The 27,867-nt window shown below is 38.0% G+C and overlaps 1 protein-coding gene across 17 annotated transcripts in view; it reads left to right on the top strand.

Moving 5' to 3' along the window:
• Positions 1-27,867, top strand: part of ACACA (acetyl-CoA carboxylase alpha) — a 283,001-nt gene that overhangs the window by 187,511 nt on the left and 67,623 nt on the right. For 16 of the 17 annotated variants that reach the window (XM_040455131.1, XM_040455127.1, XM_040455128.1 and 13 more), the window contains 5 exons: positions 111-257; positions 15,557-15,826; positions 20,255-20,352; positions 24,404-24,524; positions 25,112-25,222. In XM_040455131.1, the coding sequence (XP_040311065.1) occupies positions 111-257; positions 15,557-15,826; positions 20,255-20,352; positions 24,404-24,524; positions 25,112-25,222 (747 nt within the window). Of the gene's footprint in view, positions 1-110; positions 258-15,556; positions 15,827-20,254; positions 20,353-24,403; positions 24,525-25,111; positions 25,223-26,978; positions 27,792-27,867 lie in introns of those variants that run through there. The other variant, XM_040455138.1, reaches the window with a different exon arrangement.

Genomic DNA, 27,867 nt, shown 5'->3' with positions numbered 1-27,867 from the left:
ACACTTGGAAAGGAAAGAGTAAAATCAGATTGACTGAAACTTAATATTTGTTTTTGTGTATGTTAAAATGCTGATTGTCACTGATTAGTCAAACTTCTCTCCTCCACTAGTCTCTGATCAAACTCTGGGAGTCTATGTCCACTCAAGCATTCCTTCCATCACCCCCCCTGCCTTCTGACATGCTGACGTATACTGAGCTTGTGTTGGATGATCAGGGTCAGCTGGTCCACATGAACAGGCTTCCAGGAGGAAATGAGGCAAGTCATTGATTCCCCTTCCCCCTTTTCTTATATCTGTGCCCACTAGTGGCAACTTTCCATGGGGGTGGTCATTAAGTAGTATTAATTTAGACGCTGCATAGGCACATAGTAGTCTTGTTGGTAGAGTTCTTTAGAGAGAAAACATTGACTGGATATCAAGGAATTATTAATTTTTTACGTGTGATAATGATGTGCTTTTTTAAATGGTGTTAAAGTTTTGCTTTCTAAAAAACAGTTATGTGTTCTGTTACACATAACTACTAAAATAGTCACAGATGAAATGATCCAATGTCTAGGATTTGCTTCAGAGTAATAGAGGGGTGAGTGTGGGAGTATAGAGAAAACAAACTGGCCATGAGTTGTTAATGAAAGCTAAATGATATATACATAGGAATAGACTATTTTCTCTATATTTGTATACACCTGAAATTTTGAGATTTTCTTTAATGTTTATTTTTGAGAAGAGAGAGCACATGCACACGAATATGCAGGTGGGGAAGGGCAGACAGATGGGGAGACTGAGGATCCAAAGTGGGTTCCGTGCTGACAGCAGAGATCCTGATGTGGGGCTGGAACTCACAAACCATGAGATCATGACCTGAGCCAAAGTAGGATACTTACCTGACTGAGCCACCCAGGCGCCCCTGAGATTTTTCTATAATAAAAACATTTAAAGTATTGTTTTGCTTGATGTTCTTTCTTATTTGGATACTTACATACTAGTACACCTTTTTTGGTATATTTTCTGTGCTCAGGTAATTTAATCTAGTGCTGTTATGATCATGATAAATATATTCTTAAAGGGGCTCAATCAGAACCAGGGGTTTAAACATAAAAGAATGTAGCAGAAGGCACATTTCTGATAGTTACCTAAGAATTCATTTTCTGGCATTGGAATCCTCTCTTGTATGGTGCACTGTTAATAATGATATAAAGTCATAATAACCTATCTCCTCCTCTTCCTGATTTTAACTATGCTTCTAATGTACAATTACAACCAAAACAATAATAAACTTAAAAAGAGACAGTTTTTATTTCAACCTTAGATAGAATCCCTAGATAAATCTCATTGTTTAGAAAGAGTAATCTTTACCCAAGTGTTCTCCATAAACAGGCTAGGTAGACCTTTGGAGATAATACGTGGTATTTTCCATTTTGTGTATCTTTTTCAAAAAATGTTACTGTATATATAAGGTGTATGCTGTTTCAGTAAGTACACCAGTGGATGCCAAAAGTAGATGAATTGGTATTAAGATGGATGCAGGCATTGGACCAGGTGGAGAGTATCAGACTTACAGTTCTTCTAATCTAATGCCTCAACAAATAGCAAAGGCAAGAGGCGAGGAAGAGAAGATGCATAGAATTTTCACAAGAATAGATATGTACTTGTTAACACACCAGGTTGAAGCAGAGGCTTGTGCCACAGTGTGACATCTACATAGTGAGCCCCTCAACAGCAAAGAAAAGCTTCATTGTGCTAGACCTAAATTCTGTTTCATTCAACAGTGTAGTCTTTAGGAATGGAAGGCACCCTTGTGAACATGGGGCTGAGAGAAAAATGGTTTTAACTAATGTAATTAAAACAAAAAATGAGATTTTGGGCCACATGAAAGCTAGCTGCACTGCTGTGTGAAACCTCTTGCCATGATCTTTCTCTCCTGCTTTCTCTCTGCTCTCATTCTGTGTTTGAGCGAATGGAGACTGGGGGAATAGTGAAGTCCCAGAGGGACAGAGCTCTGTTCTTGCTGAAATTACAAGCACAGAGCTGCCTGGGCATGAACATGTAGTGTTTACTCTGCCAGTATGAATACAAATAGTCTTATTATACGGGACTCTGTACCCAAAGACCACACACACACACACACACACACACACACACACACAAGAATAAAAAAAAAAAAATTAAAGGTTTTTTTTAACCCCTTTAAGACTCACCAAACCTGGGTGGAAAAGGGATGTCTTAAACAGCCACATAGTACTGTAGTTACAAGCAGTAGAGTCGGGATGGGGACCATATGTTTCCCTTTGCCCAGTGCTTTAATAACCTTGAAATTGAGAAATCTAATTGTATTTAAATTTTTTATTTCTGTTTTTGTCAGTTCTCACTTTCTTGTTCTACCTTTTATCCTCCTTAAAGGGTTGCCTATTTTCTTTGTTCTCTTTTTCTTCAAATGATTGACCAGGATTGAGGCTGAGTTGTTAGCTTGCTGTTTCTGAGTCTTTGAGCTCAGGAGAAGTGAGACCAATGTTCTTTTGTGAGCAGTTAGTGACTAATGCCTGGGATGGTTGGTGAAGTCAGTCCATGGCTGTAGCGAGATTATAGGGTATTGCACAACAGGAATGGGATTGGGGTATAAGTATCAAACTCTGTTACCAATAGCTTGAGCATACAATGGTGTGCATTCACTGAGAAACCTACCAATCTGAAGATGGAGTTTCAGCAGTCAGAATTCTGAGGGACAGCTGTGCCTAAGAGATGACGAGGCATCAGTGGGATGTATTTCCTCATGCTGAGCCCAGTTTTATCAGAGCAAGTTGACTTTCAGCTATAGCAGTTTAATTTTCTTTGGCAAAAGAGACAAGTTTGTCATGAGCCTGGCACTCTATGCATTACCCCAAGAGTGATGTGAAGGGAACGAGAAGAGCTCATGCTGATGAGATTTGGAGCAAATCTGTCCTGTCCCAAAGAGAATGGGCATCTGAACAGAGCCTTGAGAAATCGTTTTATTAAAAAAGGAATAAAAAATTGACCTGTTAATGTTCTGAGAGCCAAGACTTGATGTAAATGTATTGATGCTACATAGACATTAAATCATCATAATGTGGTGTTCTCCAAAGGTGACGGCTCTACCAGGTCATCATTGTGGGTGATACTGCATTACCTTGAAGGATTGGAGTTTCTGGGTTTAAAAGCTAGCACATGGATATAAGGAATAAAGGTAAAACAAGAGATTCCTGCAGAGTTTCCCCATGAATCGAGATGCTTTTCCCCTTTTCCCCATAATCAAAGGCAGAAAACCTGTACTTACCAGAGCATCGGCTATATGGGTGGCCAGGCTTTCTTCCCTGTTTTTTTTCCAGGACAGTAAATAGGTAAAATGGTGATGGGACCAGGACTTGGAACAATTCAGTTCCATTTAGTTTTAGGTAACTTGTTTGCCATTTGAGAAAGAATATTGGCTGTTTCAGCAGAGATGTGACCTGCATTTTGAACACTGTCCCCACGTTAAAAGCAGGAGAAAGAGAGATTTTCTGATGTGGTGTTAGCCACTTTCTCCTTTCTATTTTCCTAGTTGTCCCTTCTCCATCAAGAAAGATGTAACTGAAGGAATGCCACCTTATTCATGATGGAAGTGTAGGAGAACACATTTTTCTCATTGTCAGATTTGAATGGCATTGCATTTAGTATGAATTTAGAGTAGGATTAAAAGAGATGTAGACCAAATCTGTGAACTATGTTACTTGCAAATAGTTCCAAAGATGAGTTGTCTAGGATTTTTTTAATAGTTTTGAGTAAAGATGAAAATTGTGGAAAATGTGATTGCAACATAGACTAAACTTATTTCAATTCTAGCTGCTATGAAGCTACAGTGATGGGCAGTGTATGTAAATACACAGCTAGATGAATGGTGTGCTGCTGAGCCTGGAATCAGAGGAAGTGCAGCCAACTCACAGTTCTACTTTTACTGCTTCTCAATTTTGGAGGAATTGTTTTCATTTTCCTGCCAGTTTGCTAACCTGTTTTGATCATTTGGTGGAAGCTGTAATTGCAGGTGGGAACATTTTGAGTAACAGTTCACAATCCACTGCAGCTACTTTTCACGCTAAATCCTGTTATTAAAAGGCTCAGGCTAAGATCAAGCCAAGGGCGGTAACGGACTTGACAGAGAACAGCTTAACTTTGCTTGGTATAGGACAAAGAAAACCGTGGCCTTCTTGAAACTACATTCTTACTTGTTCTGACATGTTATTAGCATTCTTTTATCATATTTCCTTTAACTCCGTGAAATAAATCATGAATGTCTAAACTGGGCAGCGATGAAAGATATGATAGGCAAGCAACTTTCATAGCACTTTTAGTGTGGACAGAAAGTAGGACCCTGTTTTCCTCTCTCTGTCAGCACATGGGATTTTTAACCATGCAAAACCCTTCCCCACATCTCTCCTGTCATAATGGAAAACTGAGATAAGAGGAAGATTCTCTTTAGAAGCAGCTATAATAATCAGGTACAGGGTGTGTATTCCACAAAGGATCAGCAACTAAAGACTGGAATTCTTGTGTGGTATTAAATTTTTTCCTTAAAATTTTTCTGGGAGATAAGCATATTCCAAATTGAATGCAATTTGATGACTGCCTTCACATGCACACTCACTACCACTCTTTTAAGAATTGCAGTCGCTCCAAGGCTTCATTTCTTCAGATGGGCACTAGGTGTCAGGGTTTTTCCTTCTCAGCAGCTTGGCATTCAGACAAGCCTCTGAATTGCCCGTTTGGTGAGACAGATCCAGTGGTATCCTTCCTCGTTTTTCTTCAGTTGGTGTGGTAGGCTTTGCCTGGTGTTCTCCAGTATGCAATTGCATTTTTAACTCTTTGGGCGGAGATCTGTTGAACCTTATCACATCCTTGCCCTACACATTTTTTACAAGAAACATCTGTTTAGGAAGAGGATGATTGAGGAGGAAAAAAATAGTGGAAATTAAAGTTTCAAGACTGGTTGCCATCATGACTGGTATCTTTTATGTTCTTGAGGTGAAAGGGTAGGGATGGTGGGAATTAGGAATTCAGTCCTAGAACTGCTCAGCCTTGCCAACATTTAATTGTTGGCAGTGTGTGGATGTCTGGTTTCACCAAGGTATAAGTGTCTGTAATTTTTTAATATAAAATACTTCAAACTTAGAAAAAATTATGGAGAGCGATATATCAAATATCCTTGCATCTACTGACTAGCTTAAACAAATCTTCTCATTTTGACACTCCTCCTCACTTATATGTTGCTATAATCCTTTGAAATCTCTAATTTGAATATAAAAACAAACAAAAATTGGGGATTGGTAAGGAAAGGAAGTTGGTAAGCTTATAGAAGCCTGAAGTATTAGAAGAAATTAATTAGTAGATCCATTTTGACAATTCTTAGGCTAACCCTCTTAGCCCAAAGGACCTCTTATTTTAGAAAAACCACCATAACCCTCTGTCTGAATTTACTTGGTTGACATTTTCTATTCTCTCAAAGGAATTCCTTGTGTTATCCTGGACTCAGATTCTAGTGGAAGCTATTATGCTTTGAAACTCTGACTGGAGAGAGTTTGTGTATATTTATGGACTTGAGCTCATGCATATAGAAGCCAAATATGTTTCTGGTTTAACATTAGACTTTTGTATATTGCTTTACTCAATTTAATCTCACAATAGCTCCATGAATGTGAGGCTAATTTGGATGTATTTTACTGTGCTTTTATTTCATTCTTTTGATATCAGTTTACCTTTTCATGCTGGGTGTGGAAATTGAGTCCATGTCAATCTTTTAGATATGTGTTGGAAAAGAGGCATATTTGTATTGTAGTATGCTAAAGGTGAGCTTTGAAATAGACCTGAAGGAGGCAGATCTGAAAAACAGGACCATGGTCTGTGCACTGATTGTTCAGGTTATAAAAAGAGACTAATGGTCCTTGCCATCAATCTATCCCTGAAGATGGGGAAGTGTTTGTAATAAGTGCTTTGAGATCCTCAGCAGAAAAGTAACACACCACTGATTACATATAAACATTCATAATTTGCGCTTATCTTGTTTTTCATCAACAGCTTCCCCAAGCCCCAATTTTGAATCTTTTTAGGCCTAACAAGATAGGAATTTCAAGTATAGAAAAAGACATGTTATGAAATATGTGATTAAGATAGTTTTATTTAAAATTACTATGCATTTTTCTTTTATCCTCTGAGTGAGCATGTTTGATTACGAGTCTTTGTCTAAAATGATCCTCAGAACCAAAGTTGAGCCCCTCTTAGAAAAATATTGAGGCTAATTTTGAAAGATAGGTCTTCCTGCCACAGAATTACTTTTAATGAATTTTAACACTATTCTTTTGGGATGCATATACTTTTATCTTTTTTTTTTTTTAATTTTTATTTAAATTCCAGTTAACATATAGTGTAATATAGTTTCAGATGTAGAATTTAGTGATTCATCACTTACATACAACACACAGTGCTCATTACAACAAGTGCCTTCCTTAATACCTGTCACCTATTTACTTTGCATATACTTTTCTTAGAATTCCTTCTGAATGGCTGTTATTGGTATTGAAGATTTTTCAACAGGTGGATTAGTTCGTTTGACTCATTTCATTATTAGCAAACCAAAGCCCAGTGAGCTTGACTGAAAATCCTAATGCATCCATTGGCCGACCAAAGCAGAACTTGTGGAGGGCTCCTCAGTCCCCTTCAGAAGTCAGTCCTAAAGATAAGATAGCCTTTAAACAAAAGGATATACTCACCAGCATTTTTATACTCCTTAAGTTTCAAGATTTTGCTGAAAAAGGATGTGATATAGTACCCTATGTCAAGAAACTGTACAGCTCCAACTAAAGGCAATAACGAACACCAGGACAGCAACAGATGACACCCTAGGATGAGGTGTAGCGTGGAGCATCAGAGTTCAACATTCGTTTGTGTGATTAATGGGCAAAGCTTCTTGAACTGCAGTAGGCCAACTTGGTTAATTTCCATATCATCCAATTACTCCTGTGCCCCATTTCTCAAATACCACTGACTTGTATGTGCTCTTTTGCATGTTTTTTTTTTTTTAAACTGGTATGTTTACTAAAAGCATTGTTTACTAAAAGCATATGCATAAAATTACTGTGGTTTCATGTTTATAAATATTGCAGGGAGATAATTCCCCTGTTCAATTAGAAATTATTATTTCTAGTCTTCAGTAATCTTTTTCAAAAAATTACCTCTGGGATGAAATTTTTTTGCTCTAAAAATGGTTTTTTTCTTACTCTTTTATCGCTTTTTGGAAAGGGTGAGGTAAGTTTGTTCAGCCATTTTTGAATTATCCAAGCATGAAAAAGAGAGTTTTTCAGCTGTTAAGAAAATTGTTTTCAGCTCTTTTATGTGATCATATAACACTAGGCAACAGAATATGATATCCAGCAGATAATACAATATGGAAAGGCATTGACATTTTTTTCAGCATGGTTTTTCTGAATGGCACAAATTATGTCAAACATTGTATCGCCTTGTGGTTTAAAAAGGCACATTTTAACACCTATACAGTATTTTTCTACTATTTCATCAAGTACATTTTTTTCATGAAATTCTAACATGAGTGAATGTTGTCATTATTTTTTGATAGTATCTAACTAAAAGTGAAGATGTAACATTTCATACAAGACATAAAAGGGGGGGAGGTGACATTTTATTATGCATCTGTAAAGGAACTCAAGTTCAGATTCTTTCTCACTGGGCCTTCATTTTCTCATCTCCACAATGCAGATAATGCTTAGGTCCGTTTCAGCTCGAACGCTCGAGAATTCTTTGTATTGCTGCTCCAGGGCCTTGCAGAATGGTCATCTTCCTGGGGCATTAGCAATAGTAACACAATAGCTACAGGAGGCTTTGCCAGGAGATTTCAACTATTAGACTTTTAGCATGGAAAATAAAGCTTTAATGTTAAAGCCACAATCTCACCTCTATTTAAGTCTACATAGAAAAATATTATTACAGCTGAACTCAAAGTGAGGAGATAGAAGAAAGGCAACCATGGCAAAGATATACTTTACCTGCCTCCCACAGCATAGATAGCTACGGTTGATGGATGCTTCTTACATTCTTAAAAACACAGTCCTGTCCTGTTTTGCCCCTTCGCTTTCCCTTCAAATTTATTGGTTGAGCTTAATATTAGTATTTTATTTTGTAGTAACTGCAGCTTTGGGAAGTATCTATGTGTGTGCACGCGTGTGTACAATCGCACATTCTATTCACACTGATAGTACAATTAATGTTGATGTCAATTTTGGTGTTAATTTTGGGTCATGATTAGTGTTGACACTTTGTGTCAGACTAATGGCATTTATGGGCACCATCGGAATAAATGTTAATATTGTCATGTTTTTAGTATCTGTTATAGTAACATTAAACCAAGGTCCTCCCAGGAGAAAAAAATACATGTATGGATAGATAGATAATGCCTTTCTGTGTCGCTGGTGTTACTCAGCGAGAAAATGACATCTCAGGGCAGAATCCTAATCACTGTTTGGAGCATCAGAAATAATGATCACCTCTGATCGGGGGTTGTGAATAATTCATTCAGTTTGATTTTCACATCCTGTCCAGTGATACTTTTCAAACCAAATGTGTTTCTACAGGAAAATAATGGTCCCACTTCTTATGGAAATACTGTGGCACAAATCATTTTACCCACATAAAAACAGTTAAATAAGACTGTTCTCTTCTGCTTGCTTTCTCCTCCCCGTTCCCTCCTCCCTCACTTGCGTGTGTTTATTCCAGAATCAGACAGTGACCAAGGAAATATTTTCTTCCTTAGAACTTGTATAAAGCAGACATTTATTTCTGCTCATCCTCAGCTTATTCACAGTAACTCTTTTGATCCTCTTCCCTTTTTCCCTCACCTTAGTTTAGGTTGGTAACCCTAAACCTAAGAAGCCTGTATTATCAGAAATAATCTGAAATTACATATTTTTAAACAATTTATGGCTGTATTAATGAACACATAATTGGCAGGAAGTGCCTAAAACTATTTGGTAAGTCAGTGGTCAGAGAGGAAGCTTGTGTACTTCCAGGGCCACGGAGCCTGAGTCTGAACCTCCTTAGACCATAAACCCACCCACACTTGCAAACCCTTTCAGGCTGCTGCCCTTTTGTTGCTTCCTTAGCCCTTAGTCCTGGAATGTCATTTTCACTAGGTTTCACCTGCATGAAAGCACTGGAGGGAGAGAGAAGCCGGAACAAGGGGATTCAGTGGTGGAATTTCCTTTGGTTGTTATTTTTCAGTTCATATACTAGGAAACCTGGGCATAGGTGAAATCAGTGAATGTCACATTCCTAATCACATTGTCACACTTGTGTATGCTTTTGTAGTGATTGCAGAATTTTCAATAAAAAGTCTCCATTGTGTGTACTAATATAGATAGACGCATCTATATAAAGTAATTTGACTGAGAAACTTACGGTGTCCTAATTAAATGGGGGGAAAATATGACTGTCTTCTGAAGTAATGACCCAATCCTCTGAGGTGAAGCTATTCTTAGATAGAATATTTTGAACCATTTTTCCTGAATGTTGTGACCCTTTCTCTCTCTCCCTCCCTTTCTCCCTCTCTCTCTCTCTCTCTCTCTCACTCACTAAATCTAACAAGGGCAGGGGGAAGCAGTTTTCAACCTACTTCTCATCATCAGACAGAAAGTATTTTGCATTCAGAAACCATTTCCAGTATCAAATTCAATTTTGTCAAGTGATTAGTTGAGTTTGGTAGAGAATAATTTAAAAACACAAAGCTGGAAATGGCCGGGGTGCTTCTACGCTGGAGGAGAGCAGTTGCTCTTCCCAAGTTGCAAGCCCTCTTCCAGTGACTGTGCACCACAAGGTGGATTATTGTGTTACATGTCTTTGCAGCTGTTACAGAGCTGCATCTGTTGACACTATGTGTCCGTATCCCAGACTGCTGGAAGGAACAGGGGAGTGGTTGAACTGATACCTTGCCTGCCTATCAGTGCCAGCGTCCTTTTATGTACATATGTTTGTAAAGCTCTTTAGCCCCTTCAAGATGAAAGGCTCTGTATAAACATAAGCTTTCGATTTTAGTACATGTTTGTAATACATGTGGTACAGTCCTAAATATGTATTTAGCTGATAGGCACTGTTCTTGTCTATTGTACAAATATTGACTTTAAAAGTATAAATATGTATTTAACCATCAGACCAGAAAAACACTGAAGCAGTTACTTCTCAGGTAGAGATATTAATATTGTATAAACCTATATATACATATGTTTACATTCAGACACATCATTTTAGAACATTTCTTTTTTAAAAATGAAATGATAGCCCCAGCAAACTAAGGCAGTTCTTGATATTGTCCCTTCCAGGTGGGTCTTGATTTTTAATTTGCATGTGTTTAGCTCTCTCCTTCTAACTTTATATAAATATGATCTGTTGTAGCAGGACTAAAACCTAGAGTCAGTTTTGTAAAGTATGAAAAATCCTTAGGCTGGTGAGATAGTTTTCCCTTAAAAAATGTTTTTATTATGGAAATGCTCAAATGTACACCAACGTAAAAATAATACAATAAGCTACCATGTGCCTGTCACTCAATAAAGAGCTATTTGGTAGTCTTAGTTATCTTTTAAACTTATATTGCATTGATAATTTTATAAACACATTAAGGAAGATTCGGAAAATGGAAGAAAAAGCACCATCCCATCATTCTAAATAATTATCATCTCATTTTGCTATGTTCTTTTATTTCATTTCTCCCCCTCCACCCCAGTGTGCCTTTAGATGCAGTATTGTAATACTTACTATGCACTTACTGTGTGCCAAGCACTGTTCTAAGGCTTACCATGAATTTAATCCTCACAACAAACTTAATAGAATAGGGTCCTATTGCCCCATTTTACAGATGAGGAAACTGAAGCACATAGAGGTCAATAGCTTACTTAAAGTGGCTAGAAAACTGTTTTGCCTTTCACAATTATTATGATATACAGACAATTTTGTTATACTATCTCTTCAAATATAGTATTACCTCATGGGTATTTTTTTTTTTAATGTTTATTTATCTTTGAGAGAGAGAGGGAGACAGAGAATCTAAAGCAGGATCCATGCTGTCAGCGCAAAACCTGACCTGGGGCTTGAACTCAACAAACCATGAGATCATGACCTGAGCTGACGTCAGACACTCAACTGACTGAGCCAACCAGGCGCCCCACATCATGGGTATTTTAAAATGCTGTACCTAGTCTTCATAGCCATCATTTTGCAAGACTGTACAGGACACTAATGATGACCTTATTAGCCAATATACTTCCCTCCCAGAAAGTTTTTATCATGACATTTATTTTTTTAACAGTTTATCTTAAAATATTTTAGATTTACAGAAAAGTTACAAAGATAATACAAAGAGTTCCTATATACCTAATATTAGCATCTTACACTATTCCTGTTGCTCAAATAATCTTTATGCCCACTGAAAGAGGTGTATTAAAATAGATCTAACTGAAACTGTTGATATTTCTAATGTTGACGCTTTGTATAACCATGCTATAATTATCAAAACTTAGAACTAATATTGTTATGATACTAATAAGTAAAATACAGACTTCGTTTTGGATTTCACCAGTTTTTCTACAAATGTCCTTTTTCTGTTCCAGAATACCACATTGAATTTAGGGATCAATGACATTTATGTTTGTGTTATAACTGATGTTCATCTTTCTATATTGTTTCTGCTAATGGCAGTGGCACTAGTCTAGAACATACTTCTGTAATTTCTCTGGTAAAGGAAATTATGTGAACGGTATCTTAAAAAATAAACATACTAGCTATAAAACTAGTTATTTAATTTCTCTATACCTTAGTTTTCTCATGGCAATAATAACAGCTGCTTCTGAATTAATACTAATAATTTGAGAACTTTTTATAATTGGAAACATTGAGGCTTTATGAGGTTAATCTTGATTGGTCCAAGATTATACAGGTAGAACAAAGCTGAGATTTGGACCAAGGTAGGCTGACACTCCCCAGCTTAACCTCTTTACTATCAGTACTTGTCAATATGTAGTATAGTACAGCATGTGATAGATGTTCACTTAATGGCAACTGTTACTTTTGTTATTTTTTAAAATGTAGAAGAAGGACTCCTGGGTGGCTCAGTCAGTTAAGCATCCACCTTCAGCTCAGGTCATGATCTTGTGGTGCATGAGTTTGAGCCCTGTGTCCAGCTCTGTGCTGACAGCTCGGAGCCTGGAGGCTGCTTCAGATTCTGTGTTTCCCTCTCTCTCTCTGCCCCTCCCCTGTTTATACTCTGTCTCTCTCTCTCTTTCTCAAAAATAAATAAACATTAAAAAACTGTATTAGAAGGGGCGCCTGGGTGGCTTAGTTGGTTAAGTGACTGACTTCAACTCAGGTCATGATCTCACGGTTCATGAGTTCAAGCCCCATGTTGGGCTCTGTGCAGACAGCTCAGAGACTAGAGCCTGCTTCGGATTCTGTGTCTCCCTCTCTCTCTGCCCCTTCACCCCTCTTTCTCTCTCTCTCTCTCTCTCTCAAAAATAAATATTAAAAAAATATTTTTTTAAACCCTATATTTAAAAACAGAAGAGTTGAATGATGTTTAAGACTGTCACTCTGTGATCCCTAGAGATAAGTCATGGACGATGTTCTAAGCCCTTGGTGTTGACTATTTTCTAAGAATCATTTAAAAAATGAAATGACTATGGAACCAGCAAATATTTATTACTCCCATATTACGTGTAGGGATCCCGCTAGGCACTGGAGGCAATGATATAATGGTTTAGGCTGGCAAGCTAGAAACGGTCCTAGGCAATATATGATTAATTATCAAATGAATTCTCCACATGAAGGTCTTAGTAGGAGATGGAGAAGAAGCTTTAGACTAGGCAAAGCTTTACTAAGGAAATGGAATTTGAATGAATCTTTTTGGAATGGGTAAGATTTGGATAGATTGAGAGGAGAGAAAGGGACAAATTTTGTATGTTGAAGATAATATAATTACTGTTTCGAATAGTTTATTCATCAAACCCATAGGGAGTGTTAATTTTGTATGCGGGGACATTGAAATTCAATAAAATTATTTTTCTAAGGTCATACAATTGGTAAGTGATAGGGCCTGGATACGGATCCAAGTTAGTTTAACTCCGAAGCCCATCTTTTCCATTATGTGCCCTATTGTTGAATTAGCAATAAAATCTAAATTTCAGGGGCGCCTGGGTGGCTCAGTCAGTTAAGGATCCAACTCTTGATTTTGGCCCAGGTCATGATCTGTTAGCTGTTAGCGCAGATCCCACTTGGGATTCATTCTCTCTCTCTCTCTCTCTCTCTCTCTCTCTCTCTCTCTCATTCACCTGCCCCTGCCTAATGTATGCATACATGAACACATTCTCTCTCCCAAAGATAAATAAACTTTTTTAAAAATCTAAATTTCAGTATAAGTTGAGCAGTGGATGCTTTCTTGGATGTTTATTCATTATGCTTACTCAAAACTTAATCTCTTCTAGTAGGGAATCTCACTATATGAAGACTGGGCTAGCGCTCTCCATTCTGTATTGGTACTTTTTAAAGGTGGGGGGGGGGTGGTCGATGAGGAACACACTTTGGAAAGACATTGATAAAGAGTAGTGTGTTCTTGGTGCTGCTGTGTTGACACCTAATTAGAAGTCAATATTGCAAGCATAATGACCTAGCCAATTGCTGAACTGACTGCCCAAGTGACACAGTTAGAGTCCCCAGGTAATAACAGAAGATAAGAGTATTATTTGCCTGTCCAGTGCCACACAGACACAATGTTTGCATTAGCATGCAAATGCTGAAGTAGATTCTTCAAGGCTTGTTTCTGAGCTACTTCTAGCCTAGGTGGCTAAGGTTAATATATCATAAAATTTGGTGTAAAACCAGTCTTCCTAACTACAAATGCATTTAGAGGAAATAGCTTTTCCTTCCTGAAAAACAAAAGAGGTGTTAGGTTAGAGCGCCACGTGAGAAGGCAGGTAAAATATTTCTCCCCACACAGGCATATATTAGCCAGCTTCTTAAAAACCATGACCAAAGTTATCCTGATATTTGCAGTTTCTCCATGCTGTATTTTGGATGATCTGTTTCTCCTTCCTTTCTGTGTCTTTAATGAGCAGATAGAGTAATACCTTATCTCACAAGGTGATTGGATTTTTTTTCTGTGTATTATATCCATTTTGATTTGTATTTGGCCAATGGTATGATATATTAAATAGCTTATATTTGTCTGTAGGTGTTTCATATATATATTTCTTAATGTGGAGAATCACAAATAGCTATGTGGAAAGCTTCAACCAGCCTGATTACAGTGGATGTGCAATTGGATTGAGGAATGTGTACTCAGAGCTTATGATCACTGGCCCGGTTGAGTCTGGGTGATGCATGTGGCTTTCCAGGGATGCTGCTATTTACATCTGTTAATGGCCCTTCTTGATGGCCAGCTCCCCAATGAGGTGATATGCAGCAGCCTGGGGATGAGGGACCAAGGCTGCAGATGTGGCTGGGCTCCATTAGGCAGGACCAGGAATGCTCATCTGGTAGGCTTTGTGTTTGGGAGCAAGTTGGGGGGGGGGGGGTGATAGTGCAGTGGGGGCAGGAGGGAGACAGAAAGAAATAGGGCGAAAAAAGGAATGGAAAACATTACTTATCCGGGTATAGGGAAACAGACAGGCAGGCATGAAAAACTGCAGCTGTAACTGGGGTATGAGTGAATAGAAAAGAAATGGAACTAGCGAATAAACAAGTAGAAGGATTGACTAGATCTCATATAGAAGGGGATTAAAAGAAGAGAGGGCTGTGAGGGTTTGGGAAGAGACGTGTCACCCCTGCCTTTGAAGTCAATATCATTTATTTGTGTGGCTGGTCAGATGCTACTGAACAGAGAGTAGAGATTTACATATATCATTCCTTGCATGCTTTGGTATTGTGGTGCTGGGAGAAAGTGGCAAGAGATGCTCAGAGCGAGGATGCAATGTTGAGCTATAGTGAATTCTTGCAGAGGATACCTGAAGCTAGCCAGTAAAGAATGTTGCTGTTATTCCTATCAAATGCTGGAGAACAGTCAAAGGACCCAGGATCACAGAAGTTGTATAGTCCATGAAAGATGATTCTCCTCTCCTCTCATGTGTAAGAAGTTTCTCCGAAAGAATCTCACTGAAGATGGAACTAGTGTCTTAGTAGATAGGGTAGCAAGCTAGGGAGTTTTGGATGTAATTCCCTGCAGCATGGCATTCTCCCACACGTATCTTGAGTGCATTTAGACTTTGGTTTTTCCATCTTTTTTAAGCAGGTCCAAAGAAGGAATTGAAACAACTGTGAAATACATAGTAAGCCAGCTGTTCTCACCATAACCTAGAGAGGTATGCTAGAATGTTTGTTATAGTTTCCCACAGGAAACTTGGCTCTTTAACAGGGCATATTTTACATGGAGGCTGTGTCTAGGTATAGTCTGATACCTTCATGGAGCCTGAAAAAAAATTCTACAGGTAAGAGGCTTCTATTTATTTGTTTGTCTGTGCCTTTGCAGATTGGCATGGTAGCTTGGAAAATGACCCTTAAAAGTCCTGAATATCCAGAAGGCCGAGATATCATTGTTATTGGCAATGACATCACATACCTAATTGGGTCCTTTGGGCCCCAGGAGGATTTGCTGTTTCTCAGAGCTTCTGAGCTTGCCAGGGCAGAGGGTATCCCACGCATCTTTGTCGCAGCCAACAGCGGAGCACGAATTGGACTGGCAGAGGAAATTCGTCATATGTTTCACGTGGCCTGGGTAGATCCTGAGGATCCTTACAAGGTACAGACTAAGAAAAGATAAAACTTCAAGACAGTATATCGTGTTGTGTATGTGTGTGTGTGTTGTGTGTGTCTACACGTGTAAAGAGGTGGGGGAAAGGGAGAGGTTTAAGTTCAAAAGTCCGCACGCACAGTGAGCTATAACCATGTTGGAGACAAATTGTGTCTCAATATATTCACCAGGTTTTTTCTCCAGCTTTGAAACAGATTGCTGTTTCTTGAGTTGAACACCAGAAGAAATAAATACGCATTCATCATGGGACATGTTAAGCCAGAAATGCCTATCTTTTTTTTTTTTTTTTCTCTCAACGTTTATTTATTTTTGGGACAGAGAGAGACAGAGCATGAACGGGGGAGGGGCAGAGAGAGAGGGAGACACAGAATCGGAAACAGGCTCCAGGCTCTGAGCCATCAGCCCAGAGCCCGATGTGGGGCTCGAACTCACGGACCGCGAGATCGTGACCTGGCTGAAGTCGGACGCTTAACCGACTGCGCCACCCAGGCGCCCCCAGAAATGCCTATCTTTAAACTATTCCACTGTGGCTTCCATGACTTAATGGTCATTTACTAAAGCGCTTATATCCTCAGCTTCTTCTCTACTTGAAATCTGCCTGTCCTCTAAAGACTCTGCTTTCCCTAGCTGTCTTACAGAGTGATTGATCTCTGTCTTTCTCTTGTACCACTGAACCTAGAGGGGGAAGAGTGTCTTCTTTGTGCCTCATTGCTACTTTCAGACCCTTTTCCCTTCTTTCTCTCTGAAAACCCCCATATATATATATATATATATATATATATATATATATATATATATATATTTTTAGTGTTTATTTATTTTGACAGAGAGCAAGAGAGCGGAAGAGAATCCCAAGTAGGCTGCACACTATCAGCCTACTGTGCTCACAAACCATGAGATCATGACCCAAGCCAAAATCAAGAGTCAGGTACTTAACCAGCTGAGCCACCCAGGCTCCCCTGAAACCCCCATCTTTGAATTTCATGTCATCAGACTGTGCCAAACCACCACTTATTATAGTGGTCCCCAACTCTGGTCACTCCTCATTCTTTGCATCTTTTAGTTGCTGGCACATTGTCATTCTCCAATACAACTAGCCCTGTTATAATTCTTAGTGACTTCTATATCCATGTAGATGATCCATTCCATAATCCAGCATCTTAGATCCTTGACTTCCTATCTTTTACTCCAGCTCAGCCTCTTCTTCACCATAATCTTAATTTCAACCATCCCTTTCTTTGCTACCCCTTCATCCTATCTTTCCCACTCATTTTCTGTAGTATACCAAGTCCAGCAATCCTTTGAACCCTCCACAATCTGCAACTGTTGATCCTACAACCTTTCTTCTGTCCTTCACTCCCTCTTTACATCCTAATTTCATTCCTGTCAGCTTGCATTCCAAGTTCAATCATAGGTTAATCATATTATAATGACCACATTTTCTACACCCTCAACTTTTTTCCCTCTTTCCTCATCCTCATTCTGCTTACTTTATCTCTTTACAAAAACCTTGTGTAAATCCAGTACTCTCCATGTACTCACATACATGAACCTGCATAGCTGAACACTGATGGAGAAAAATACCCACTACTGTTGACTGGTCTTACTTTCAATTCAAGTTTAGGAACTTGAACAATGGACAGTTTCACATCTTCCGCTCTCTCCTTAAAACTCCAAAACCCTCTTGCTCCATCCTCCTTCTTAGCTAACGACCTTGCTCCCCAGTTCACTGAGCAAATGGAAGCAATGAGAAGAGAACATCCACAAGCTCTCACGTATCTGCATCTGTGCCTTTATTCTCTGCCATCTTCCTGTACTCTGGATGGACAGTCCCTGCCCCTGTCCAAAGCCAGTCACTCCTCTTGGACATTTACCCTTTCCATCTTAAATCATCACTTTTTCCCTGTACCAAATCTACCCCTTTAGCTTACAAATACTTAGCCCCCAATCACTACCTTTATTGACAGCAAAGCTTCTTAAGAGCATTGTCTCTTCTTGCTATCTCCAGACACTCTCCCCTCACCTCAGGTAGGCTTGCACCCTCACTGGCGCACTGTACTGCTTTTGTCAGGGTCACCATGGATTCCATATGGTTAAATTCTGTCATGAATCTTAGTCTTCATTTGAGTTACTCGATGCCATAGCAGCATTTGACACAGTTGGTCACTCCTTCATCCTTGAAATACTTTGTCCTCTTGGCTTCTAGGGCCCAGAGTCTCCTTTTTAGCTTCCTGACTGCTCCTTCTCAGTTTTCTTTGCTAAGACATCTTGTCAATGTAATGGTGTTTCAGAGGATAATGGAAATATTCTAATATTTTGATTGTGGTGGTGATGACACAAGTGTATACATTTGTCAAAACTCACCAAACTGCAGTACATAAAATCAAGGAATTTTATTGCACGTAAATTATACTTAAATAAAATTCCTATTAAAAGTGTATGGAAATTATTGATGACTACTCACAGGTACAGTGTTTCTTTTTGGGGTGATAGAAATGGCCTGGAATCAGAGAGTGGTAATGGTTGCACAACATCAGGATATACTAAAAACCATTTAAAATGGCCAGTTTTGGGGTGTTTGGCTGGCTCAGTTGATGAAGCACTCAACTCTTGATCTCAGGGTTGTGAGTTCAAGCCCCATGTTTGGTTGTAGAGATTACTTTAAAAAAAAAAAAAAAAGGGTCAGTATTGTGTGAATTTTAACCCAAGACCCTATATAGATTGGTCTTCCAATACCACCCTGCCCTCACTTCTTTCAGACAGTCTCACTCCACAATGGCTTCAACGACCTCCTTAAATATTTCTGAGGCACACTCATGTCCCTGCACTTCTGCACCTGCAGTTCCTTCTGCTTCGAATACTTCCTCTCCCAGTGCCCCCATATCCTCATGTCTCATTTCCTCCACTCTTCAGTGAAGCCACTTTCAAGGAAGACTTCCCTGGGCTTTTCTTTCTACAAGTTCACGTCTCACAACTCTCTGTCTCCCTCTCGACTCTGTTTTTTTTACTTAAACAGTATTCTCATTAACATTATATGTTTATTTATTTCTGTCTCTCTCGCTAGAGTATAAGTTCCATAAGGCCAGGAAATTTTGTCTGTTTTGTTCATTCCTGTTTTTCCAGTGCCTAGAACAGTACCTTTCACATAAGAGGCACTCAATAAATACATGCTGACTGACATACTAAGGACCCTCCACACTACAAGGTTCTTGTCATAAGTCATACAAATTCAGTGACAGATTCATGTCTTCCAGGTTGTGCTCACTGTGGGACAAATTCATTGAGTTAAGTGGTGGCATAATTTCTCACAGTATTTAAAACATCTTCCTCTGTTTACCTTTTTTTTTTTTGCCTGAATGACTAATTCCTTTAAGTTAAACACATGTATCCTGTAACTCTATTTTGTGAACATGTGTATGTATTTGTAAAAATAATTACAAAAAGCTAGTATAAATTTTTAAATGTAAATGGGAATTATAAGTTGTTTATTTAAAAATGCAAAAGGCAGAGGCACCTGAGTGGCTCAGTCAGTTAAGTATATGGCTTTGGCTCAGGTCATAATCTCATGGTTCTTGAGTTCGAGTCCTGCCTTGGGCTCTGTGCCAACAGCTCGGAGCCTGGAGCCTGCCTCAAATTCTGTGTGTGTCTCTCTCTCTCAAAAATAAACAAGCATTAAAAATTTTCTTAATAAAAAATAATAAAAATGCAAAAGGCACGAATTCAGTATTCATTGATGATTATCACTGTATATGATGATTATCACCGTATAGAATTCTGGTTTTAATATTGCCTTCCCATTTTTGTGATCCTCTCAATTATCTCTTAACATTTACTTTCTTTTTTTTTTTTAATCTGTTTATTTATTTTTTGAGAGAGCATGCACACATGCATATGAGTCGGGGAGGCATAGAGAGAGAGGGAGAGACAGAGAATCCCAAGCAAGCTCTGCACTCAGCACAGAGCCCAACGTGGGGCTTGATCCCATGAACTGTGAGATCATAACCTTAGCTGAAATCAAGAGCTGGACACTCAACTGACTGAACCACCCAGAAAACCCCATTGGATTTGAAAAAGCAAATAATACTAATCCACACATTTCTTTAATTTTGTGTTGATATCATTAATAGAGGTGGCACAAAAGATCAGAAATTACCCTTTAAAAACCTGATGAAAATGAAATGGTTGGAATATATTCGCAGTTGTAGCTACAAGATAGCTTAATTCAAAGACAGTCAGTGACTAGAGAAATAGGCACTTCCATCTTTCAAAGGAGAACTGTCTATGCTAGTATTCTGTTAGAGTGATGTGACAATTTAAAGCTAGCTTTGGAACAAGCTGTGTTATGCATGCTTTGCTATGTCCTCTGGTTATGTGATGATGGCAAATAATGAGTTAAAAACTATTTGTACTTCACAGGGATACAAATACTTATATCTGACCCCTCAGGATTATAAGAGGGTCAGTGCTCTCAACTCTGTCCACTGTGAACATGTAGAAGATGAAGGAGAATCCAGGTAGGTATATATATATATCAGAATTATTTAGCCATGAATTAAAGAAAGGTGAATATGATCATTTCTTCCTCATTGTCCTGCTGATCATGACCTTGAAAGAGTGATGAAGATTGCTTATTATATAATCTGGAGGTCCGAGGTTTGTACCATAGCTCTACCACTAATTAACTGAAAGACCTTATCTTACTGATTAAGGTTTTTAAATTATGTTTATTATATTTATTCATTTTAGAAAAGTCGGAATATCTAAACAATCATGAAGAAATAAAAATTAGCTACAAACCTACTGAGAAAGAACGTTATTAATGTATACTATAGTCTTGCTATCTTTTCTGTATATGACTTCGTTCTACATAATCAGAATCACAATAGAAAAACTCTTTTGTTATTTGTACTTTTCACTAAAAACTATTTTGGGGAAATTTTGTATATTCTTAAAATATTATTTGAGAATATGTTTAAGGGCTTGATAATATTTTATGATAAAATTTTATTTAATAATAAAATAAATTGTATCTTTTTTGAACATTCAGACTATTCCAACTTTTTACTACTATATTCCTCAGCTGAGTGTTCTTTTAAATAAACTTTTAGGAATATCTATCATTATTCCCTTTGACCTATCTAAAAAGTAGAATTACTTGTCAAAAGATATGTTCATTTTAAAGATATTTTTGATAATTTCAGATTGCCCTCCCAAGATCCGTACTCCACCAGCAGTATATGACAGTGCATTCTTCCCCTTTAATTTTTCTCCACTCTTGCCAATATTGATTATTGTCAATTAATAAAATAGGATAAAAATAGCAATTATTTAACCGGTATTTTTGAATACTAGTGAGGTTTACCATTTTTACAGTCTGTCTGCAAGTACTTTCAGAATGTTAATCAACTATTACAATACCAATTATTGAGTAATTTGTACTTTCCTCACTTTTATAATAATCTTAATTCAATTACTAGGCTTTGTATCAGTTTTTTGTGCTGTCTATTCTTGGGGTAATGCCACATTATTTTAGCTGTTTTAATGGGGCAGATTTCCTCGCATTCTTAATTTTTCCCCATTTTATTGACTCTTTTTGTCTTTTTGTATTAGTTTCATTGTTTTTAATTACCAAAAACTTTCCATAATGATTTTGATTCAAGTTACATTAAGTTTATTAATTAATTTAGGAAATCTGACATCTTCATAATTATTAACTCTTCCCAAGAAAAAAACATGGCACGTTTTTCCTTTTTTCAACTGTATTTTTAAAAATTTTGTGGTTTTCTTCATATAGGTTATGCTGGAAGTTCCCACTTTGTCTTGGTTCATAACACCCTTGCTGTCTCAATAATTTTTTCATAGCAACTTTGAGCTAAAAGATATACCTAATATTTCTGTTTATTAAGTAGTCAGACCCAGAGAACTTCATAAGTATTTATACTCTAATAAATTAATAGTTATTTGAAAATAGGGGCGCCTGGGTGGCACAGTCGGTTGAGTGTCCGACTTCAGCCAGGTCACGATCTCATGGTCCGTGGGTTCGAGCCCCGCGTCAGGCTCTGGGCTGATGGCTCAGAGCCTGGAGCCTGTTTCCGATTCCGTGTCTCCCTCTCTCTCTGCCCCTCCCCCGTTCATGCTCTGTCTCTCTCTGTCCCAAAAATAAATAAACGTTGAAAAAAAAAATTAAAAAAAAAATAGTTATTTGAAAATATAATACACATAAATTGAAAGTTTTTTCACTTTTAAATAATTACAGTTACTTACTAATGGGATATTTGCATCTATATGAACTCTCAAAACTTGGATTTAGCTTGGATGTAGCCACCATTGTATCTTGTTCTGCATTGATTTTTGTGTAGGACTTGGTTTTTTTGTTTTTGTTTTTATTTTTCCAGAGAAACTGTGAAAACCCAGCATTGCAAAGATAAAACATTATCAACAGGAATGTAGCATTATGTAATGTTTAAAAATGAACCACGTAATGCTGGTAGTTAACATGGGATCCAACAGATACTATATATCAGAGTGTTTCTCTAAAATATTTAAAATATCCTGCAGTGCCCCTGGCAGTTGACCATGTCACCTGAGGTACTGTGGTGCACAGTGTAGGTACAAAATGGAGTTTGCCATTTTTAAAATGTTTATGCCTAAATATTTTGCATTTTTAAAATTTATTTTTTAATTTTTAATTTTTTTATTTTAGAGAGAGACAGTGGGAGCAGGGGAGAGGAACAGAGGAAGAGAGAGAAAGAATCTTAAGCAGCTCCAGGTTCAGCATGGAAGTCATTTTTCTTCTCTAAGTTTTAGTTTCCCCATCTGTAAGATGAAGATCAAGTAAATTAATATTTGTAAAGTTGTTGGCACAGCACTGAGTACATAGTAAGCAGTCAAAAATCCTGGCTGCTATTATATGTAATAATGGAGAGGATATTACCTATCACACTGGATTGTTGTGAGGATCAAAAATTTTATATATATATAAAATACTATCTATCTGTATATCTATATATACCCTATACAAAGTGTATACACTATATATATATTACACTATACAAAGATTTTTATTACAAATAACATTAAAATTTGGTACTACTTTAAGGAATGATAGTCTCAATAGTAGAAGACTCAGATCATAGAGCAGAAAATGGGAAATTTGTATTCTTTTTCATGTAATACAAAGGGAGAAGATGCCACTTAACAAGTCATGAATACCTGTGAAGCAATATGTAATCCTTAGGAGAGAAAAGATCTGCTTTGCAGGGACGGCTGACTATGCCCATGAGTGTTTGTGACTATATAGCATGTGAGCCTTCTGGAAAGGACACATTAACCCTCCCTCCAATTATTGTGGCTCATTAACCCCTTAAGGGAGATTAGCTTTACCTGTAACATAACTCTAGAATTTAGAGCCTAGATACAGAGCAAAAGGAAGAATGGAGAATTCCTGGGAGAGGCTAAAAATAGAAAGGCCAGGGAATCTGAGAAGCAGAAATGCAAAGCCAGAGGCCAACAGCAAGGGCAAAGCAAAAGAATTGGTGGAAGGTTAGAAGTAAGGAAAGAAGGGAACAGAGAAATATGGGGGCAAAAAAGTAGTTTAAGAGCCACTATGGGATATTTATTATTTCAATTTATAAAACTATGCCTGGTGCCAAGCTTTCTGGGTACACACAGAACTGTAAATAATATATGCCCATCTCTGCTTCCAACTTTATATTTTTCCTCTCTTTTATTAGTTCCATTCCCCATCTCCCACTTCCCATTATCAGCTATCACTCCTAATCCCCTGCCGAGAAGACAGACGAGTGGCTCCCACTGGATCTACAAGATGGTTTCTGGACAACTTGGCCAGCATTTCACTTCCATGCACATTCTACTTGCCCCTCTATTCAAAAGACTAGAGCCAGGATCCCTCTGTGTATGCACTTGATATTCACAAAGAGCAGGAATGGGAGTGCACTGTTTTGATCTTGCCCTTCATCCCTGTCTTGGAAAGAGAAAGGATTTTTTGACTTGAGAAATTGGCCTGAGCATTCTCACTATGCCTCTGGACTTTTTTATTCCTTTGTAACGTGTATCAAAAATTATTGATTTAATGGCTGTTGCTGATTATGGAGAGATATACAGTCGCCCTGCTTTTAAGAAACTTGTTCTAGAAAGTAAGAGAGGGCATCTAAAATCAGAGCGCCATCTATGTATCAAGCCCTCTCTTTGTTCCTTTAATTTAACTTTCATGTCAACCCTTAGGTAGACACCATTATCTCCATCTTATAGAAGTTACTATTATCTCCAGAGTTACATGGCTATATGTGTCAGAGCAGGGTTTTAAACCTGTCTACTTAATTCCAGATTTTTCTCTTTCCACTATACCATATTGCTTCCAGAAGAAAATAGGCACCAAGCTAAGAAGGAAAGATACATGAATGAAAAGTATAAGAAGAGTATAGAGCCCTGGCATTAAATAAGCTTTCAGTATGCTTTTAGCAGCCTTTTAATAGTGATTATTCTTTTAGTGGATTGTTGTTCTTGTGTTTAACCTTTATAATTTGGCATGGCTATATCCAATAGGTACAAGATAACTGATATTATTGGGAAGGAAGAGGGACTTGGAGCAGAGAACCTTCGAGGCTCTGGAATGATTGCTGGAGAATCCTCATTGGCCTATAATGAGATTATCACCATCAGCTTGGTAAATCTTATCAGAATGTGAAATTTTTGAAGAACTGACTGTGTGGCTAGGAGTTTTTTTGGTCTGATCTCTGCCATTCAGTCCCAAATGAGAACATTTCTTAAAAATTATCTACAATATGGTTTTAATTGTGCATGATAATGTAAATGAATTTCCTAGAAAAACCTAGCACCTCATTTTAGCCTTTAGTTTAACTTCTTATTTCTCTAAATATTCTACAAGAATTTTAATAGCTTGAATTTCTTCTCTTACCTACTTTTCTTGTTCTTACCTCTAGTATAGATGCCAAGCATCTATGAAATGGGAAGAAGTATAAGAGAAATAAACGGCCTATGAACCTTTGTGTCTAATCCCCTTTGGTCCAATTCAGTGAATTCTGTACCTTCTTTTCTTTGACCAGGAAATTGTGGGGCTTTTTTAACATTGTTATTAATCAAGCAAACTTTCTAAAAAGCAACTTTTTTTTCTATTAATGTAGATTTTATACATTTGTGCCTTAGTTCTTACAGCTTGGGAGGGGACATAAATCTGTGACATGTAGAATTTATTCTCTCTCTCTCTCTCTCTTTAATTTATTCTTTTTTAAGGTTACATGCCGGGCTATTGGGATTGGAGCTTACCTTGTCCGGCTGGGACAGAGAACCATCCAGGTTGAAAATTCTCACTTAATTCTGACCGGAGCTGGAGCTCTCAACAAAGTAAGTTTCTAGAGTCTGAGAGAAGTGTGTGAAGCTGTATGAAGATGATTGTGAATTCTTAATTCAAGATTCTGATTGAGGAGAAGCCTTTCATTTCAGTTCATGCCTCCCTGAATCTATTCCCCTCTATCTTCATCTTTCCTGCCCATTGCCTTGCTTACCTAATCATTCATTCATTCATTGTATTCAACAAGTATTTTGAGTACCTACTCTGTGCCAGGCACTGTTCCAAGACCTGTGGATATGTTCATGAACAATCCATGTAGAATTCTTGCTCTGAAGGGCTTACGTTCTAGTGTCTTTCTAGGAAGAGAATTAATTGAGTGCTTTTTTTCTACCCTCCTTCCCTTTCTTTCATCTGTGAGTAAGTGAAGAGATCTATTCCCAGATGTGGAGCTGTCTCTGAAACATCTTCTGAACGTGTTGACAATATCATTTTAATGTTCTGAGAAATTTGTGAATATAGAGGAAATAATTGGTAAATATTGGATGGAAAGATGGGTAGATGGATGCATGGATGGATTTCTGGGAAAGGGTATGACAGAGATTTATCATCCCTTCAAAAGAAATTCTTGTGCCTTTTCAATTCAAGCTCACGGGCTTTTCCAAAGGAAAAAAAAAAATGGTTGGTGAGGTCACCGCTTGTAAGAGTGAAAACTATCTAAGTATACCTGAATATACAAAAGACAGTGTAGTTCTGACTTCTCTGCAGACATAGGAATATTATTTTCTCTCCAGAGCCAGGAATGTGTAATAGTCTGGGACTGGTTGGCTGACCTTGTGCAACTCATGTAACCTCTCAGCTCCTCAGCTTTCTTTGTCTGTCAAAGGGGGATAATAACTTACACGCTTAAATGATACAGTGGAGATCAAATGAGAAATCATAAGCAAAAGTACCTAGCACTTGGCACAAAGTGTTGGTCCTCATTACAGTTTCAGTTCCCTTTTCTTCTCTCTTATTCGATTTGATGATTTATCTTGTGGAGTTATATGCACGCTGAATTGTATCAACTACTGGGTTTACTGGACTTGTGCAAACTTTATCAAGCCTTGACTTTGCAGTGGAAGGATAGGAAGTAAGTGTCCTGTTACCTCATTTTTTAAAAGTGGATATATCCATTGGTCCAATTAGCTTTTGGAGATGTCAGAAATGAGGAGAATCGTCTGATGCAGTTTGCTGTCTGCATTCCTTAAGAGGTCTGTATCCTTCTCTGGGCTTGCTTTTCCCTCTAAGGAAAGGCAGAGCTGTGCTAACAATGGCAAACTTGCATCCCCACTCCCTTTTAGGAGAGTAGCTTAAAAATAGACATTGTGAACTGCCACTACTGAAGGAGATTATTGCAGTGGGAGAAACTGCTGAGAGTCTTAATTTTTTTTTTTAAGTTGCTCTTTTGGATACCTTCTTAGGATGAGATATTGATGAATGTCGCAAAGAATTGTAGGTATGATTATCTGTAAAGATGGAATTTAAAAAAGACACGAGTATTCCCATACCTGGACAGAGAGCTAATTTCTGAAGGGTATTTCATTACATTTTCTTATTTTCTCCCTATGAACATGTTATACACAAAGAATAATACACAAAGCAAAGGTATTGTTACTACTGCTGGGGGGTTTTGTTTGTTTGGTTTTTGTTTTTTGCCTAAAAACTTGCCAGTTGAATTTCATTTGTGTCATAAAGGAAGCATTAGGGAATTTTTCTTAAAATCTAGTTGAATTGTTCTGATGAGATTTATTATGTTCCCCTTCTTCCTAGCCTGCAGGGCTGCTTGTTAAAGGAGAAGTGTGGTTGCAGGGGAAAGGACAAGGAAAGCTGCAGCTGTAACTTACCAAACAATGCTCATTTCCAGAAGGACATGATCATTTGTAGCTGAAGGGAGTGATCAAGTTATAAAGGTTACCTAATCCTGCTCTGCCTGCTTCACTGTCTTCATGTCAGTGCCTCTTAAGTACACAGACGTATTGTTGGAAGACACCCGATTTCATGCAAATTCATTCAGAACGTCCTATCCGCCCCTTTGCCTATCCAGTATGAAAAAGGAAACTATACGGAAGCTGCAAGCATAGATTGCTCCCTCTGACTCACTCTTTGCATGTTTCGTCTTTGTGTGTACTAGTATCTTTCAACATCTCTGTGTGCCTTTCTTTCTGTGGTAATGTCTCTTATGGGTGTGTGCAGGTTACTTTGAGTGCGTGTCTCTTCCTGCGTGAGTGCTGGTCTCTCTTGTCTCTTTGTGTCTGTATCTTGTTTCCAGATCCCTCTCTTTCTCTCCGTGTGCCTCCCTGAGTATCCATATGTGAGAAAGTCTTTGTGTGTGTCTGAAAACACTGTAGAGCCTCCTTAAGCCTTGACTATTTTGCTCGAGTATGCGTGTACCTGTGCAAAGTGGAAATGTAGGTGGTATATGCAAGCTTTTAGACTGTAAACATTTCACCCCCGCCTTTTTGAGTCTTCATCCTTTATGTTAAACATTGGGGTGAAGAATAGGAAAGGAGGGGTGTGCAGAGGTTGTAGGAAAAAAGAAATCTGTGTGTGCAAGTGCCGATCCCGTTGACCCCTTTGAAAATTGAAATAATGATAATGCGCGTCTCCTGACTGCATCAAAGTATCAGCACATCAAAAGCCAGGAGGCATGAAATGCAAA

Source organism: Herpailurus yagouaroundi, unplaced genomic scaffold (genome assembly GCF_014898765.1).
Source record: "Herpailurus yagouaroundi ecotype Mexico unplaced genomic scaffold, PumYag 215, whole genome shotgun sequence".
Lineage (NCBI taxonomy): Eukaryota > Metazoa > Chordata > Mammalia > Carnivora > Felidae > Herpailurus > Herpailurus yagouaroundi.
Note: the sequence above shows the minus strand (reverse complement) of the source record. Positions and strands in the feature narration are given on the sequence as shown.